Below are 17,943 nucleotides of genomic sequence, written 5' to 3' on the forward strand. Positions count from 1 at the left end.
GACAAAAGCATACTAGTGGAATTAAGGGAAGTTAAAACAAAATACCGAATGCCTTTGGCGATGGGCAGTAGCTGGGCTTGGGGGTTTAAAATTCAAATTTTGGATTGAGCTGTTTAATTTTCAGTAAGCACCCAAGTCCTTTTTGCCCCACCCTCAGTCAGTAACAGGCAAAGGCACCTGGCAAGCGTTCTGGGTCTGCCTCTCTGAATTATGGTCAGAACATACATTTTTATATTAAAATACATTACATTATTTCGATATAAAAATAACTACCTAGTCAATAGCTTGCATACATTTTTATATTAAAATACAATATAAAAATAACTACCTAGTCAATAGCTTGCAGAAAATATGAAGGATGAGACAAATTAAAGAAATCTATATAGGTGGGTAAAGCGACTTGCATAATATTGGCCATGAGTTAAAAACAGTATTTCAGACAGTTTAAATGACAAAAGGATATCAGCTGGATTGGAATTTAATTACCCGCTTACATGTGGGCTGAGATGCAAAGAAACAGTGTTTGGTGCTTCTGTTTTTGAATGAAGTTGTCTGGCCACTGGGTGTCATCCTTGATTCAGATGACAGCCAAAGACTTTTTAGATACAGCATAAAACCTGTAACTTCCAGAGCAGTTAAATTCCACTCTATTTGATTGTACAACATACAGCAAATTGCTCTGCATTTAAATCAGCTATAAAATTGAATACTTTGACATAGACAAATTCTCCTTTGTCTCACTGCCTTATTTGGAGACCTGAAATGGCTGGTTAATGTGGAAAAAAAAGAAAAGTAATGCAACTGGGGCATATTAACTACAAACAGTTTGATGAGTGATTATCAAGTCTCAGGAAATATGAAATAACTATGATTAAATAATGCAAAGGGTCTATGCAGGAAGTTTGGAATAACATCCTTAATTGGGTCGCAGGCTGAAAAAACCTATTTCATATAGGCAACTGTATTTAAGATATTCAGTATCCAGATTCAGTACACAAGGTAATGACTATGTATGAGGAAACTGGTTCAGGAAAAACTAATTTAAGCTCTTACCTACAATACCAAGCTAGTACCCTCACAGAAGTTTCAAAATTTCATCAAGGGGGAAAAAAGACTCAAAGTCCTTGAGGTTTTATTCATTCCTCCTATGGCTATTCTGTGATTTCTAGCTGGCCCACATTTTTTTTTCACTGCTCAGCATCTTCCCAGCTCCCCACAACCAGGGTCCAGACGTCTCGCCATGAGATCAATACCTGCACCTGGCTAATGGGGAAGCAGAAAAAAAAAAAAAAAAACCACACAAAACTTTCCAGAAGAAATATCCAGATATTCGGAATATTTTGCCAGCGTTCACATGTGAGGATCAAATCAGCTCACAACAGGTCATATGTCATCCTAATGAGTTTTCTGTTATAGGTGACTAAGAAGAACTTATCAGCGTTATTTTGTTATCTCCTGGGAGTCTAGACAGTCTGAAACCAGCACATAGTGCGGCAAAGCTGTTTATTATAATATTATTTCTCTCTGAAACCTGATTTAGTTTGCCTTCTTCAAGCTAAAATAGAAGTAAGTGCCAGCAATTTCTCCAAGCATTACAGCCAGAAAGAAATGTTTACATTTGTCAGTGCATTAAAAGTATTAATCCTAGTGTTCTTAATATACATATATAGAGTACAGTCATATAACATTTTAAATAAGAGGGGTTTTTTAATGCAGCTAACCTCAGTTGATAGCACAGCTTTTCATGGATTATACAGTCTTTGAGAATACAGATCTCTATGTAATGCTTCCTAGCTTTACCAGTGGATATAATTTTAATGAAAACATGCCAGTATTAAAGAGCTATTAGACACAGAGCTGAAATTGACTTTGATTTTGTTCACCAACCAAAGACTTCAATGATTTAAAAAAATCCATTTTTAAAGGAAGATGTTAAATATTCTCTTTACATTAAACAGTCTCATAGGCATGATTTAGGTTACTTGTTTTTAATATTATAACCATTCTCTTTTATGATTATATTTAGTTTAGAACTGATAGCAGACTTCAAGGAGGAAATGCATTTAAGATGTGAGCATGTACATTAACCATTTCAAAAATTACTAAAATTAACATAAAACAACTCATCTGAAGTAAGAAAGTCAGATAAGCAAATGATCTAAACTTGTACTCCCCTTTTCATTGATCAATAAGTCAGTAACAAATATTAGCCCAATGAGGTTTTTTTGAAGCAGGGAATTTCTTCTGCATCTGTATACATATATATACACATACATATATACATAGATACACATGTCCATAGTCTATGACTAGGAGTCTATACACTTTCTCACTTTCAGATCTCAGCTCAAAGGGAAGATATTCTCCCATTTAAACTTCACAGCACCTTTTATTTTGGTATACAACTATACTTACGCTGGTTTAATACTCTGGGAATGCTTCTCATGAATGTAGGCACCAGCGAGGCCTCCTGCTCCAGAATTTAAATACTGCAAAGAATAAATCAACATGTACACATCGTGCTCATTATCTGTAAATGAGGAATCTGTAATCTGTAAATTCCTTCCTTCACCCCGCTCTATAAAACAGACCAATTTTAACATTTCTAGTGGTTTCTAACTGGAGATCTAAACATTTGTCTCAAAGTGCTGATGTAGGTAAAAGCAGATATTATTTTTTTCAGATTAGTTCTAAAAATATCTTTCTTGGCTTACATATGATATTTGAAGTCTAACAGACAAAAGGCTAGAAAATTGAAGTACGGCTGAAACAGTCCCATGTCATAATACATATAGCAAAGTCATCAAACAATTCATCTGACTATATCTGTTGATTCTTAATCTCAAGAGAAGTCAAAGGAACTAAAGATACCTTGTTCTATGATCTGAAAGTTTAGGCAAGAATATTCTCTTATTTAGGGACCACTTAAGAAAATCCTATAGCGGCAAGACCTTCTCGGTGTAGGAAATAAGAGAAGAGCCTCTGATCCTATGACTGCAGAGCAGAGTGTGCTTCAGAGCAGATGTTTAACCACCACTAGCATCCATCTCACATCCACGTTACCTTGCAGGTCATTGCCACTATTATCTTTTGGAACCTCTCATAACAAAGCCACCACTACAGTCAGTGTCCATCTCCTCGTTGTGGCTGGTTCAAAGATTCAGCCAAGTCTTGATCAACAGTTCAGGTACATTTCTTCATCCGACCTGTTTGCTGACCCATCATATAAGTGACATTGTGGAAAATAGTCTCAAACAATGAATCTACTTTACCTTGTAGGAGCACCAGCAGGCAAAATCTACTCCCCAGTCATGCAAACGAAGCTCTACATTCCCAACAGCATGAGCCAGGTCAAATCCAACAAAGCAACCCTGCAGGAAGGAGATAATTAATACACTACTTATCAAGATAATCATCACTATAAAATTTATTTATTTTGAAAAAAACATCTTTAGAGCTTTACTTCCTCTCTATATAGGCATGCTATCAAGCCCCATCTGTTTTGAGTTATTATGAGAAAAATTTTCTATACCATAGATACATGTAGAAATCATGAATTGTTTTGTGGGCTTGTCTTCAAGGACGCTTGGATATGGTTTAGATTCCTAAGTTTTTTTCTTATGCAGTAAAGTGGAAGCACTTGAAATAAGTATTCAGAACGAATGCATAATTTCAAACTGTTGTATGGCATGACAGGCTCTAGGCAGAGACAAAATAGTAATGTACATAATGATGCCAGTCACTCATGAACAGTTACGTTCCACTATATACTTATACTCAAGGTCTCCCTGATATTTAAACCATGAGGATCTTGCTCTTTGGGAATTCAAATGGGTGAGATAGCAGCCTATGTAACACATTGATCTTCAAGGACTTTTGTACTTGTTCTTAAAAAGTTAGAAAAGCATTCTGTCATTTCTCTGTGAAAAGTGTTGTATTTGTCATAACCACAATTTGCAGAGGGCAGTGGGGGGAAAAATAAAAAAGCATATAAGGACCACAGATGCAGACATCAAAAAGTAGCAGTTTTACACACAAAATAACCACTGGATGGCAGCATTTTTAAACAAAAAGTTCTTCCAAGCTTTGCTACCTATTTAAGCGCAGAGAAATAAAACTGCCTTTTGTGCCTGGACTACAAATTAAATGCTGTTTTGCATTTTGCTTTTAAAATACAAACAGTCTGCTTGCAAGCAGCATGGTAGGAGTAAAAGCGAGAGCACAGGCTTCAGAAAAACCAACGTCCAATAATAAAACAAAGGAATTTTTTTTAAGAATCTCTTGCTGTTTCTTGCACGAGGGAGCCTTAGTTAAATTATTTAAATGGTACTTTGGTATATTTAATCTTCTGTATAAACTAGATAACAATTTGAATGAAGCAGCATTTTAAGAAGATGTGACACACTAATTCTAATGGAGGCATTAGTGAAGTTATCAGCTTGAGAAGTCGCTCCCAAAACGATGGGAAGAAAAGTTACTGCTGTAGCATTTGCACGATCTGAACATTTGCTCTTAAACAGAACAGAAGCTCCAATAAACAGTCTAGCCTTCACACCCTTGGCGGCTTGTCTTCACAGGGACACTCACAGAAGTGAGTTAAGACAAGTCAACTGATGGTGAAGCTAACGCAGAGAAGCTGAAGCACACTGAGTGCCCATGGGTACACTCTCATTCAGAGATAAAATGGCCTTGGTTCAGAGAAATAAGCTACAGCAAACTAAAGCAAATCTGCTATTGAACAAGAAGGTTTTCATAGAGTTTTAAGGCACTAATTTCAAAACTTCAGTTGACTGTATTTAAACATTTACAGGTAATCCTTCGTACATACGTCCCACACAAACTTTTTTGAAGAACTGCTATGAGAGATTCACTGGTTGCAGCGGAAACCAGGAATAACGCAATATGCTGAGAGTCTTGCAGAACGTATGTGTCTGGCAGTACATTAACAAAATTAAAACAAACAAACAAAAAAAACAGTAGTTGCTCATAAAAAAAAGGTCTGTAAGAAATTTAATCTTATGGTAAGTCTTGTGTTAAAATCAGTTGTCCTTTCCCTGTCGGTAAGTGATAAACTCTATAAAAAAATATGTTCAAGCACAAGATGACAAATTACAAAGTGACAGTAGATGGGAGGTAGGACAAGACTCCTTAGGACACCAGTAGGTCGGATGCCCTCACAGTCACGGCGGTAAAATGAACCCCCATAGCCATATCTATACTTGTAACCTCAACATGCACAAACTTCCTTGGCTGCTGACACTGGCTGGAGATAAACGGCATGCAACGGCCAACAACGACAGCAGCCTCTGACATGCCACCTGTGGGTCATCTTCCTGAACTGCTTTAACTGCTCCCCAATGCTTTGAAATTGGTTGGTAAATCCTACTGTGCACTATTTAACTTACTAATGAGGCACAGCCTGGAAATCTGGGTTCAGTGCTGGCAGGTTTCCTGCATCATCTCAGAAAGACCCACTCGTACTATTTTGTTCAAGTCCTCATCTGCAAGATGGGTGGTGCTGGTTTGCTTTCCGGGGGAGGCGTCTGGCACTCGAGTTGCACAAACAGCAAATGTTTAGCCACACAGATTGCATGGGAAAAAGTAAAACAAACTGAAACAGCTCTCCCTGCACAAGCCACGCAGAACAAGGACTGCGTGGGAACGTCGCTTCCCCAGACTAGGGGGAAAACAGAGCTCTCCATCTGCTCTGGGCGAAGAAGAGGACGTGCTCTCCCCTGCCTCTTCCGTTTTATCTAAAAGTCATTTCTGCAAAGTGTCTGAGTAGCTGCTGATAACCAGCAGGTAACAACTCAGCATGGACAATGACATTTGGAGAGAGGGAGAGAAATGACAGCTTCACACCAGCAAAGCTGGGACATTTAGAAAGAGAGACAGGAAAAGAAATGAAGATGAAGGATCTTAAAGCTCTTCCTACTGGGACTCAAGAGATTAAAATACTTTACATATGGTACAGAGTCAGTGGAAAGTACAATATAACTTATGAAATGAAAATTGTATTTGAAAGCTAGAGTCTCCTAAAAGTCAGCCATTTCTTTGCTTGTAGAAGAATAAAACGACTCAACCCCCTCCATCCTCTAGAGCAAGCTCAAAAGTATGAAACAAGGAAAACTGTTACATCCTCTTCAGCCTGCTGATGAGTCTCTTGCACAATACATAGTAATTTTGATTTATCTGAGAGACCTAAGATGGAAAAATAGCCTGAGGTAATTTTTCAAGCTTAATTTAGTTCATTTAATATTTAATGACTTAATGAAGCTGTCTATGTGCAGAGCTTTCACTCTGGGAGAATTCTTAACGTACATAGAGGACTTAGGAAATTGGCTTAAAAAATGTAAAAGGAAATCAGTAACTTAATCCATAAATGATTGACCTCAAGAATCCTAGGACACTTTCCAGACTTCCTGAGCTTGCAGCTCAAATCTCTAGCCAAGCCCTGATAGAGCACAACACTGCAGGATTTTATTTCAATTGTACATTAAAAGAATTATTAAGGCCATCTGTGTAGGACTTTTCTCTCTGCTACACTGGCCGACAAGTGATTTTTTTTTTTTCCTCCTTCTCTCAAATGACACTTCCACCTTGTATTTTCCCCTTCTGACTTTCTTGCTTGTCAGCTCTCCCCAACCTATTTTCTGTTCAGGAGCATGGGATCATTCACTACCCTTCATCACCAGGAAAGGGAGTCTGGCATTTTTGCTATGAACATGACTTCTCTTTTAATATACATTTTAAAGGACTTCCAGCCTTCCTGTGATAATATGTCATGTATAAGACAATCGTTCTAACCACTGCTGGTTTCACCAGGTCCAGAAGCTCTTGAAGGGGATATGGTCTTTAAGTCCACACACTTACTGTCCTGAAAGCTTGTCAGCCTGCGGACAGGGACTGGTTGGACGCCACCAAACAGAAATTAAGCCTATACACATTACATAGATGCTAATGACTCTGGTTCAGCAGGTTTTTTTTTGTTCTCCTCTAACCCAGCAGCAGGTCCTAATATCAGCTCTGACCTGGGAAAGAGGAGAGGAGCCAATTGCTTTTGAAGGTGCAACATTTTGGGCTTTTTGGTAACCAGAAGCCCCGAGACTAAGAGAAGCAGCAGAATACAGGACTACCTCTTACCAATATTAAGACAGCAAACTCTTCACGAATCACTGATTCCTTAGCTGTTCAGGTAAATATTTGCCATATTCAGATGTTTAAGTGTGGTGTAATAGTATGTTTATACAACACCACTATGTAACATATAAACATCACTTCACCCAGGGGGCAGAATCCATAAGGACATTGAGCTGAGTGTATCTGACAGTAGGGAAATAAAAACAGGTCTGACTCGTGCTTTTCAAGCCTTATGGGTACTCAAGCAGGTCTTCAGGCTGAATTACTTTTTCTTTTTACATACACTAATGACATTTTAGGTCATGAATCTACCTGGATCCCAGTCCTACTCGTTCTAACCACAAAGAGGCTGGTAATTACATTTTTTTTCTCCCCCCTTTTGAAAAATCTCTGGAAGAAGGGATTCACTTCTACATTATGGCATTTCTAACAGACATGCAGGTGGAAATGGACCTTTGACATCTATCTGGGCCTGCTTGGAGTACTGAAATGCTGTCAGAAATTGCTCTCCTCTTCAGCAACATGATACAGTCTCTGTATAAAGTGTGCAATGTTTTTGTGTATATCCATGTGGAAGCACACCCCCCCAAGTTAATATTATTATTTGGACTGCTTTATAGAAATTTTAAGCTCTCTCCACCAAGTCCTGGTTATCTCCTCAGATAATATAAACATCAAATCCATTTTAACTCCATATAATAAACTATCAGTGACTACTTTTCCCCAGAACACAGGTTCTCAGCCACTTTGGGGTAGTTTATAACTTTCAGTGAAACTGCATCGCTTCCACTCATCCAAGCATGTGTCCCACAGTCCAGAGAGCATCTTTAGAGAGGCGGTTAAAGTGATAGGCTTTTCCCAGGTCATTCATATTTACAGTAGAGAAGAAAGATTTCTCTCTCAGATACCTTTCAGACACATCACACAGCAGATTTCAGGGAAGAAGCACTGTAGGCACGTAGGCATTGGCGGCTGAACAAAAGCTTTGCTGCCACCAGGAGTGAAAGCGAGCAGAGCAGTGGGTGGTATCATCCTATTGATAACCCATCTTCCCTTTCAAACATTTCAGCATAGCCTTTTGATTATTTGTGGTCAGCAAAGTACTGGAAGACCCTCAAGGAAGGCACCATAGCTTTTAGAGCTACATGGAGCTAATATACAGACCCGTTTCCCCCTTCAGCTGACTCCCCCATTTCTTTCTTCCTTGGTTTTCTGCATCCATGTCAGAAGTCGGTCTTGTCTTTGTACTGTGTTCGGGACCGATTTTGTCGCCAGGTGCTGCTCTGTGAGAACATTCCCTTTTTATATCCCATGGGCCCTGCACTAGCTCTCACACCTGCTGTGCTCTCCCAGGGGAGACTTTACCATCACTTTCCAGCAGCATAACTTACTCCCTGACCTCCAGAAAGATTTCCACTGCCAAACCTACAGCAACAGAAGATGTATAGCCTGATGTGAGCCAGGAACCTCTCCAGAGAGTTAAAACACCAAATGTGAATAGTTAGCTGGTTTGCCAAAATCCAGTGATACTAAATAAGTTTATCTTTGAGTGGTTTAATCTTATGAGAGATAAGGTACATCCAGTAAAAGACTGCCCCTACGGAAAGTCTGGTGACCTCCTGTTGATAAGAAGACTTAATTTAAAACTATTTTCTCCTGGATTCCTGAGGCAATTGAGATGGTTAAAGAGGTTTTACAGCTACGTCCACAGAGCACACCACCTGCAAGCTCCGAAGGCTTCTTCATCACTAAAATACAGTCCTCTTGTGACGCTGATGTGCTCCACGTTGTGCCTGTCTCTGAAAAACTGATCAGCTGAGTTTGAACACTGCTGGCTCCATGGGCAACTCGCCTCTCTGCTCACTGGGAGCAAAAACTCTCACAGCTTGTCTGCGGGAAAGGAGGAAAACCACACAAGTCCGCCAAAAAGCAAAAATCTAATGCAAACTAACTTCTAAAGAGAGATTAGAGCTGTGATTACATCCTCCTCTTTCTCCACTGAACCTCTTGAAATTTTATCCTTCAGGAAAAGCCCTGTAGAAGTTAATAGTCATGAATTACCTCTCCATATAGTTTAAGTCACACCTGCAAGATTGCTCTCGCAGGGCTATTTCTTCATGCAGCACACAACCCCCAAAGGATCTCGGCACAGAGTGCTTTTACTTTTTATCAGAGCCCCACAGGTTTCCACATGTGCTCTGTTTTGTTCCACAAAAAGTAGAAATTTAAAATATTTGACAAGGAAAATGGATCTAAAATCAGTGTTAAAAGGACAGGTCTGGACCAATCCTACCTTTTCTTGGCCAGCCTTTGTTATTCTAGGGATGTCAAACAGCTGTCCCGTGTAGTACTGCACCCCACTGAACAGAATGACAGCAATAGAGTCCCCTTCCTTCTCAATTACAGCAAGGATATCTTCAGTCCTCAAGGTCTCCTCCCCCTAAAACAAAGTTAAAACACACGTTTTACATCAACTCTGGCAGTAATGAAACTGTCATTTCTTATTTCATAATCTATATTTTACCATGAGCTGTGCTGCTTGCATAAGGAGATCAAAAGTAAATCCTAAGCATGGTAATGATATACAAAGGTAGTGCTACGAAGTAGCCTATGAGTAAGTTACCTCAAAAAAAAAAAAAAAAATCATTAGCAAACTTATCTTGAAGGTGCCAGTTATAAAAAGTCTATTCACTTCATATTCTAGCATACTTCATACTCTTTAATATTTCAGACAGTTTTAATTTACAGTAAAAAACATCCTGGTGAAAACAGCATATATAATGATTTTTATGTGGCATTTGAAATTTGTGACACCCACAAGACTTGAAAGTTATCTATCAGTTTCACTCTGTACTTTTCTGATAAACTTCATATCCCGCAGGAAGCTATTATAAACCTGCCATATTTATATTTCAAAAACAGTAAGTCTCACATCATCAAAAGTACAAAAATACCCAAACCTTGGGTCATTAAATATAGAGGAATTTCAACCAAAAAAACCCCTCATTCTTGATTCTTTGTAGGAAAATTACTGCCTCATCCTCCTCCCGTCTTCCTAGCAAGGGATCATGTAAAACATACTACCACCTAGGGATCAATTAGACAGTGAAAACCTAGAATTAAATTAGACTTGTTACTGAAAAGAGCTTGGGCAAGATTGTTGAATTGCAAGTAACTGTTATTATCTCAACAATCTTTGCAAATCTATCAAGCGCTCAGGAGTGGGCTCTTTACTCACAAGATGACTCAGATTTCAGAAGCAAAAGGTCACCATCAGTTTATAGTTAGGTGGCAAAGTTCTTAATAGCACAAAAATGAAGCAAGGCAGTCTTTCAAATTAATCTGAATTGCATATTACTCAAAGCAGACCTTTCCCTTTGTGCTGATACACCGACTACTGCTGTTCATGTTATGGCAATCTTTTACCTTAGGACGTTAAAAGGACATTGGGGTTTCTCAATGAGCTACCATATTTTGCAGTTCTCTCAGGATGCTGTCAGGTTTTGCAAACAGGAAAAATAGGGGAAATAACTTTTTTTGTTTTTTGTTCTATAAGGAAAATGCACTAGTTGAACCAGACAATTATAAAATGGGTTCTAATACCAAAAACTATACACAGAAACAGAATACACGATTGATAAACTTCACCTAAAAGTATTAGTAGAAATCGATTATAACTTCTGCAGGCAGACACTAGAATATTTGAGAATGTATGACAACTCTCCTATGAAATACACTTCTGCCCTTAGCAATAGCAAGCAGAATTGACATATTTCTCACCAACCTTCCGCGGCTGCATCATGAGCATGCATTTCTCCGCATCAAGTCCGTGAAGTCGAAGTTGGGACTCAACAGCGTACTGGAAGAGATTTCCATGCAGAACATGTTAGCGTAATTACATGATAAAACAACTAAAAGAAAAACACGTCAGAACTTCAGAAAAGGGATTCAGATGCCTGCCTTTCACTAAAATTAACACTTGAAAGCCTAATTCAACTCCATTGAAAACTTTCTAGATTTCCTTTGGTTTGAAAAAGATCAGAATTTAATTCACATCAGACAGCAAGGATAAAATCAAAGCCTAAATCCTACAGGATAGGGTCACGGAGCAGAATGAGGGTGGAAATGTGGTGGAGGATGTGTTTTACCAGATTCCAGCAAGCAAAGCCTTCATGGATAACAGCCACGGAGAAGACTGAACATCGCCTCTCCAGGGGCCCTGGGTACCCACTTTGCTTGGTAGCACGTGCTAAATCCCAGGCTGTCACATATGCACTGCTGTCAACACAAACGAGGTTTGGCCAGCACATACATGCTGTCCCATGCTATTCTCACATCTTAGATTTGCTGCACAGCTGGGAGGAAATGAGAGCTCTAAACTCTCAGGCTATTTTGAAAATCCTACCCACTGATTTTATCAATAAATAATGGTTCTGGAGATAGCATAAAAGTCATCAAAAAATACTATAAAATTGTTTAAAATTACATGAGGGGAACTGAAGTGACGGCAGTTGCACAGGTTATTACTGAAGTGCTGTAGAAATTTAAGAAGATGGAGTCCAAATGTACAAGTGCGCCTGGAACAAAGGTGGGATTAGTATGAACATTAATTACAATAAAGGCAATTTGAGGTTTATACACATCTGTGCCACCCTCTTCATTACAAATAAACCTGTTAGTAGCTTGAGTCATTTTTATCGGACCTTAGAGATCAAATTTGTTATCAATTTCCATGAGTTTACGGAGCTGATGATAAAGTAGCAGTGGGCCACAAACCCAAAGATTAATTTGCTCTAAGCTGTGATGCATGGGCTATTGTCTTCTATTTTATAGCAGACAAATTATGTTTGAACTAGTAATCTAAAGTGCTAAGAACAAACATTTCCATCTCTGTCTGGGGATATATAAGTGTTAATGTTGTGAGTTTGTATTGATTTGGTTTCATAAAGTAAAACAGCAACAAGAATTAATAAAAAATTTACAACTTCAGTTGATTTAGGCCAGTAGTTTGCTCAATATCTTTAAAAAGACTAATAAATCAATGTACCCATTCAATCTTTTCCTTTTGTAGCATTTTTTATTTGAACAAAAGGAATAAAGCTATGATCTGTAAAAAATGCTGAGCTCAAAAGCTTCTGACAGATTTTTTTATTGTAATGTTACTTGGACAAGATGAGCTAATAAATATTCAAATCAAGCTAGTGATATTCTTTGGAAAAATATGATTAATAATACAAATATGGTGAAATATTAATTTCTTACATGGTCAGAGGGAAAGGCTCTGGCTTCTAGAAGAATTTTATAGCGTCTTGGAGTAGGCTTAAAGAAAGATAGCTGTTAAGAACAAAAAACCAAAAAGACATGTTGAAATGTATCTAAGCAGAGATGATAGAGATGCTCCCAGTATATAACTTAATAATGACTGCTTTGCTTTCATGCAGACTACAGAGAATCCCCCAGAAATTACAAATATTTCTTTGTCCATATAACATTTATCAAAGTAGGAAAGCATTATAATACTGTATTTCATATATCCATAACAAAGGCCACAAAAATCCAGCAGTGAAAACTTGCACTTACAGGAATTGATGGCAAAGCTTTGACTGTGGCCAGGGAAGCCGGGATTTCACCCAGCTCCGTCTCACAAGCAAAAGCAGCAGCTGAAGAGTAGCAAACAGTGCAAAGGAATTGCATTTCCATTCCTGCCCTAAAACATTAGTTATTAAATCAGCCCCTCCTCTGAAACAAGCCTTCTCCAAAGACCTCATCTCAGCAGCTTTAGGTGAATGGCCTTTCCTTCTCAGCTCCTTGCGTGGAGGCAAGCTGGGCTTGTCACCATGCTGAGAGGACTAGGAAAAGATTTACAAGCCCTCCTGTTCATGCTAGCAGTGGTTACACAGAGCTCAACATGGGCTGCGTACCCGAGCAGTTTGGCATGAGTCTGGCTGCGTTGCACCTAATTGGCTTGTACTTAGCCCCATCCTTTCCCGCTTCAGGTTTCTTAATTTAACAAGGGTCAGAGACATGTTACAGAGGAGCGGATCCAAGTGACAAATCTTTTTGTGTGAACCACACAAATGAAGCTTCGCGTCTTCATTCAGTTGAACCAAATCTTTGGAAATACTAGCGAACCAGAGACAGGCTGTATGCAATAAGGTCTCCTCTCTGAGGACTGACATGCAGCACATGTGAGAACAGCTCAAACTTCCCCTACAAAGTCCTCGAAAATATTTCTCTGTCCAGCTTTTCTGCTTGATATTAAGTGGAGCCAGGTCTTGCACAAGCCAAAGCATCATTCAAGATACAGCTCCCAAGACTTCAGAAAAGTTAGGCTATCATTCAGTGCTGTCTCTGTGAGGTCCTCAGAAAACACTTTGCTTACATTCACAAAGAAAGGGAAAAAATATTTGTTGACACAACATCAAATAAACATCCTAAAGACATACCATTTGGAGATGCAAGTTAACAGTCAGCCCATTCATTAAGGCTACTTCATGTCTTTGGGCCCCTGAAATAATAATAAAAAAAGCTGGTTAGGGGTTTTCTTTATAATTTCAGAGAAATCTAGTACAGTGCTGAGGAAGCAAAAGTATGTTTTCAGTCAATGTCTCTCTGAAGACTGGAAAGTAAACAAGTGTTTGAGGTGTCACCACAGTGAAGTAAAAAGATTTCTTGTCTGACTCACTACACCACACTGGCAGGAATATATTTATTTTTTCAGGTCAGCCACAGAAAACCAAAAACAATGAAGTATTTCCATTTCCTGGCAAACCCCCAGTGGATTTATTATCGTTAATACTTCGGACAAAAATCAGGTCAGAAGACTACATGCAAAGCAAGACTTGCAGGCTTATTTTTGTCATAAGTGTATATGTAAAGCAAGTCAGAAAACTTATTGAGATAATCATCTATTGTAAGTAGTTACTGTAATGTCAAGCTAAATCTCATGCCTAATAAAAAAACCAAGCAAAATTGGCCTATTGAATATAACAGACCATTATTAATGTAGCAACTTTGCAAGAAGAAGTCATACCCGCATAGCTCCCCAGAGGCTAATTACAGATGCTTTTTGGCTATAGCTAATCCTGGGCAGAGCTAATGGAGTAACAACTAATTGTTATTACAAAGTACCTAGTAAATTCTCCAACCCTTATCAAAACTGGTGAAAGGTTTTAGGCAGGACAAGGGACTGTGTGTTGGGCAGGGCACCACTGAGATATGGAGAAAATCTATTCCTGCTTCTTTCCATTTTGCCTGATGTCTGTTGTTGAAAAACAGTAATTCACCCTTGACACAAATCAGTGCTTTGAGAGTCATCTTCAGCTGGAAGATAGGCTCATGCGCCTTGCCCTAGTCATCACCCCTGAAGTAGAGTTGGCCAAAGGTGGAAAGAGGTTGCAGACAGGGAGGGATGAAGACAAGTATAAGCAGGCAGGGAGGGCAACAGCCACCCTTGAGATCGATAAAGAAAGGAAAACATGATGTTGGGGTACAGTGGGTAAGGGGAGCCACAAGAAACAGAGAGGCGAATCCTGGCTTTCTCCTGTCCTTGCCTTGGAGGGCACACAAGGTCCCAACCAACATAGGGGAAAGACAGCAAGAGCGCTGAGGCACTCCCACCATATCCCACAGAGTTTAGGTTCATGGAGTTACTTTGCCAGCCGAGGAAAAAGACATAACCATGGGTTGAACTCAATACAAGCAAATATAGCCAAAGAACATGGAAATCTATAATTAGGAAGGGTTTATTCATAAATCATTGCCAAGCAGACCTCAGCTTCTGCCACCACAGGAAAAGCCAAGAACCATTCTGATTGAGGTATTCAAGGGCCTTTCTTTGTATAGCTGAAATCTCCAAGCATTGGACAGAAAGATTTGTCAATAGTTGTCAGTGACTCTGGAGGACCCATCCAGGGGATGAACCAGGAGGAAAAAGAGATGTCATGAATAAGTTCCCTCCTTCAGACACCAGGAACATCATCAAGTTTGTGGGAAGAAATATAAGTAGACCTAGTTCTTCATAGGGAAAAATAAGCTCTTTTCCTCACTTAAACGCCTCTCCTTTGCTTTCTTTTCTTCCCTCTGATAGCATTGCATCTGCAGGCTCCATGCTGCTGGAAGAGGTCACCTTGTAGCTGTTCTATTGCAGATACAGAATAGAGCTAGAGAGAGTGATTGCAGCTCAAAACAGTATTATTTGCAGTCTTAATATTTCTATGGAACTCTTGAGGCTGAAAAAAGGGATAGCATCAAGAAATGGTATTGTTCTTATTTCTCCCTCTGCTCCTTCCATGAAATCTGGCTTTCACAGCAAATTCTGCATGAGCAATCCTCTGCCTGCTGTACTGTTTCCGTATAAAACAAATGGTTAATCTGTAGATCACTTTTAGCTGCATGCTAGCATCCCAAATTAAATATGACACTGCATTTGTCATGTAAGTCTTGGTCTTCCGTAAATTTTATATTTATTAAAAGCTTTCCATTATTGAATTTCATGCCCACAAAACAAACCTCATCCGAGTCATTGGAAAACTGTTATCCTTTATAACCTGCCCTGCATTTCAGAAAACAACCTTTCTATGATCCAATTAACCTATTACAATATTCAAAGACCCAGCACACAAGAGACAAAATTATGTTTGCTTTCTTTATTTCCTAACTTTATACCATATCTCCAAGACAGGCTAAAACCTGTATGTTCTGCTTGATAAATCTCCTCTTTAATAAAAGGAAGCAGCATTTACAAAGTACAACTTCAGAGACAATTATGATTGCGTTAGGCAGACACTGCCATCCTTCTCCTCTCTGACTGCAGCGGGGAGCCTGATCCTCACCAGAGGAAGTAAAAAACATTTTGTAAAATGATTGAAAAAAGGCTAACGGGCCCCAATTCTGAAAACAGTTTGGTAATTTCAAATAATCCTTATCACTCAAAGTCACTACAAATCTGCTAAGCATTCAGTCTTCCCTCAACAGAGACCTGCCTGAGCACGTTGTACAGCAGCAGACATACAGTTAATCTTGTTCCATCAGAAGGTGATCCTGCCAAGGTTGTAATGTTTTAATAAAGTCTGGTAGGAGAAGCCAAGATTACCGTCACCACGTTATGCCACTCGGCGTGAGCATAGAAAAAAAGCTTTGGCCTCCACTGACCTTGACTCTGCATTTCACAATGTATTTACTACTGTAACTCTCATTGAACAAGAAAATGTGACTGCATTTAATAAGCAAGGTGTTATAGCACCATAAACCATTAAACGGACAAAGATACTTTACAGTCTTTAGTCCATTCCTGAGTAAGTCTCACCAAATAATTTTTACTTACTACTACTACTTAAAGTGAGAAATGACAATTCCTCCTGCTCCGTAACATATTAAATATTGAATAAAAAACCAGGTAAAATTCTGTTTATGTTCTTACATTAAATTCACTAAAAAAGGAAATTCAGAATTCACTCAACGCATACATACTCATTATTACACCTTGCTGGAAAACAGTACTTAATCGTAAATACCACATTGGAAGAGAGCATTTTAACATGAAGTTTTCCCTGTGTTTATTCTCTTAGCCTTTTCACTATTGCCTACAATTTTAAAAATCAGATTTTATTATGATGTATCCATTATTTGGGAAATATTAATTCATCTGCATTCTAAGAATCACTCACCTAGGTCCTGAAAAAAGCTATGAGGATATTGTATAAATAAAATCCTGCTGGCACGTGAATCTGATGGCCAGATTTAAACCCAAAACACATTTTATAATTCAATTAAGCAAAGTCCAAAAAATCCGGAGAACAAAATCCAAACTGATAATGCTACTGTGCCCTTTACTGCTGAGGAAAACAAGACTATGAAACCCTTCCCAACAAAGAATTTTGAAAACAAAAGTAGGTTAATGGTAAGGGGACCTCAGTCATCATATTTTTTTTATAGAAAACTTTAAAATATACGTTTAAAATGAACAAAGTTGTAATAAGTTCAGTGTAGTCTGGCCATTGCGATAAAAAAAGCACCAGTGTCATATAGAGTTTGGAAGAGAAAAGAAAAATAGAGAGACTGATAAGAAATTAGATGAAGTTTAAGAAAATCTCTCATTTCCCTCTCCTTACACCCAGAATACTTTTAGTTAAACAAATACTGTAATACACACTGAGCTGGCAGCCTCTACAGGACAGATGGTTAAGGGAAAAAAAAGTCCCAGCCTGACTCCCTGCTCTCTGCAGCGACTCTTAACCTAAAGCTGAGGCCAAACTGATCCCGGCGCCGGCACTGGCAGGAGGTCAGTGCTCAGCCTGCCCCGACACCCTGCGGGGAGTTCACGGGGGCCCACGTCCTGCAAACGGAGCAGTGGCAAACATTCACAGAAGGTGGTGCAGAGGAGTAGGATAATTCAGGTGCTTCAAGCTGCCCTTTGGGAGACCTTGGCGCTCTCTCCTGGTTATGCGAAGAGCATCAATGGTCTACCTTGTTACTTTACTAATTGAAGTGCCTGAAAGTATGTAGTGTGACTACCCTCCCATTCTCATAAGGTGTAAGATAAATTCTCCACCCTCCAGTTAATTAAGTTCAAGGTTTCCAATTTAAAAGCCTTTACTATGCATCGGGCTAGTTGTGTGACCGGTCACATTTCCCCACCTGCCCACAGCTTCCCAGTTATACCCTACCAGAACGAGAACATCCACTGGCCAGGAAAGATCGGTCCAACTATAGAAATCCCTAAATCAGCTGCGTTCAGCATTTCAACATCCTCCACCCCTTTATATTCTCACATTTTTATGTTCTATGATAGTTAACGGATGA

The 17,943-nt window shown here is 39.1% G+C and overlaps 1 protein-coding gene across 1 annotated transcript in view; it reads right to left on the reverse strand.

The window, feature by feature from the left end:
- Nucleotides 1–17,943, reverse strand: part of KYNU (kynureninase) — a 60,132-nt gene that overhangs the window by 22,547 nt on the left and 19,642 nt on the right. The window contains exons 5-10 of the mRNA XM_009279656.2: nt 13,587–13,648; nt 12,403–12,474; nt 10,925–10,999; nt 9,434–9,580; nt 3,273–3,371; nt 2,416–2,489 (exon numbers count right to left, since the gene is read on the reverse strand). Coding sequence (XP_009277931.2) covers nt 2,416–2,489; nt 3,273–3,371; nt 9,434–9,580; nt 10,925–10,999; nt 12,403–12,474; nt 13,587–13,648 — 529 coding nt within the window. The remainder of the gene's footprint in view (nt 1–2,415; nt 2,490–3,272; nt 3,372–9,433; nt 9,581–10,924; nt 11,000–12,402; nt 12,475–13,586; nt 13,649–17,943) is intronic.

The sequence above is a fragment of the Aptenodytes forsteri genome, unplaced genomic scaffold (genome assembly GCF_000699145.1).
Source record: "Aptenodytes forsteri isolate BGI_AS27 unplaced genomic scaffold, ASM69914v1 Scaffold11, whole genome shotgun sequence".
In the NCBI taxonomy this organism is placed as follows: Eukaryota; Metazoa; Chordata; class Aves; order Sphenisciformes; family Spheniscidae; genus Aptenodytes; species Aptenodytes forsteri.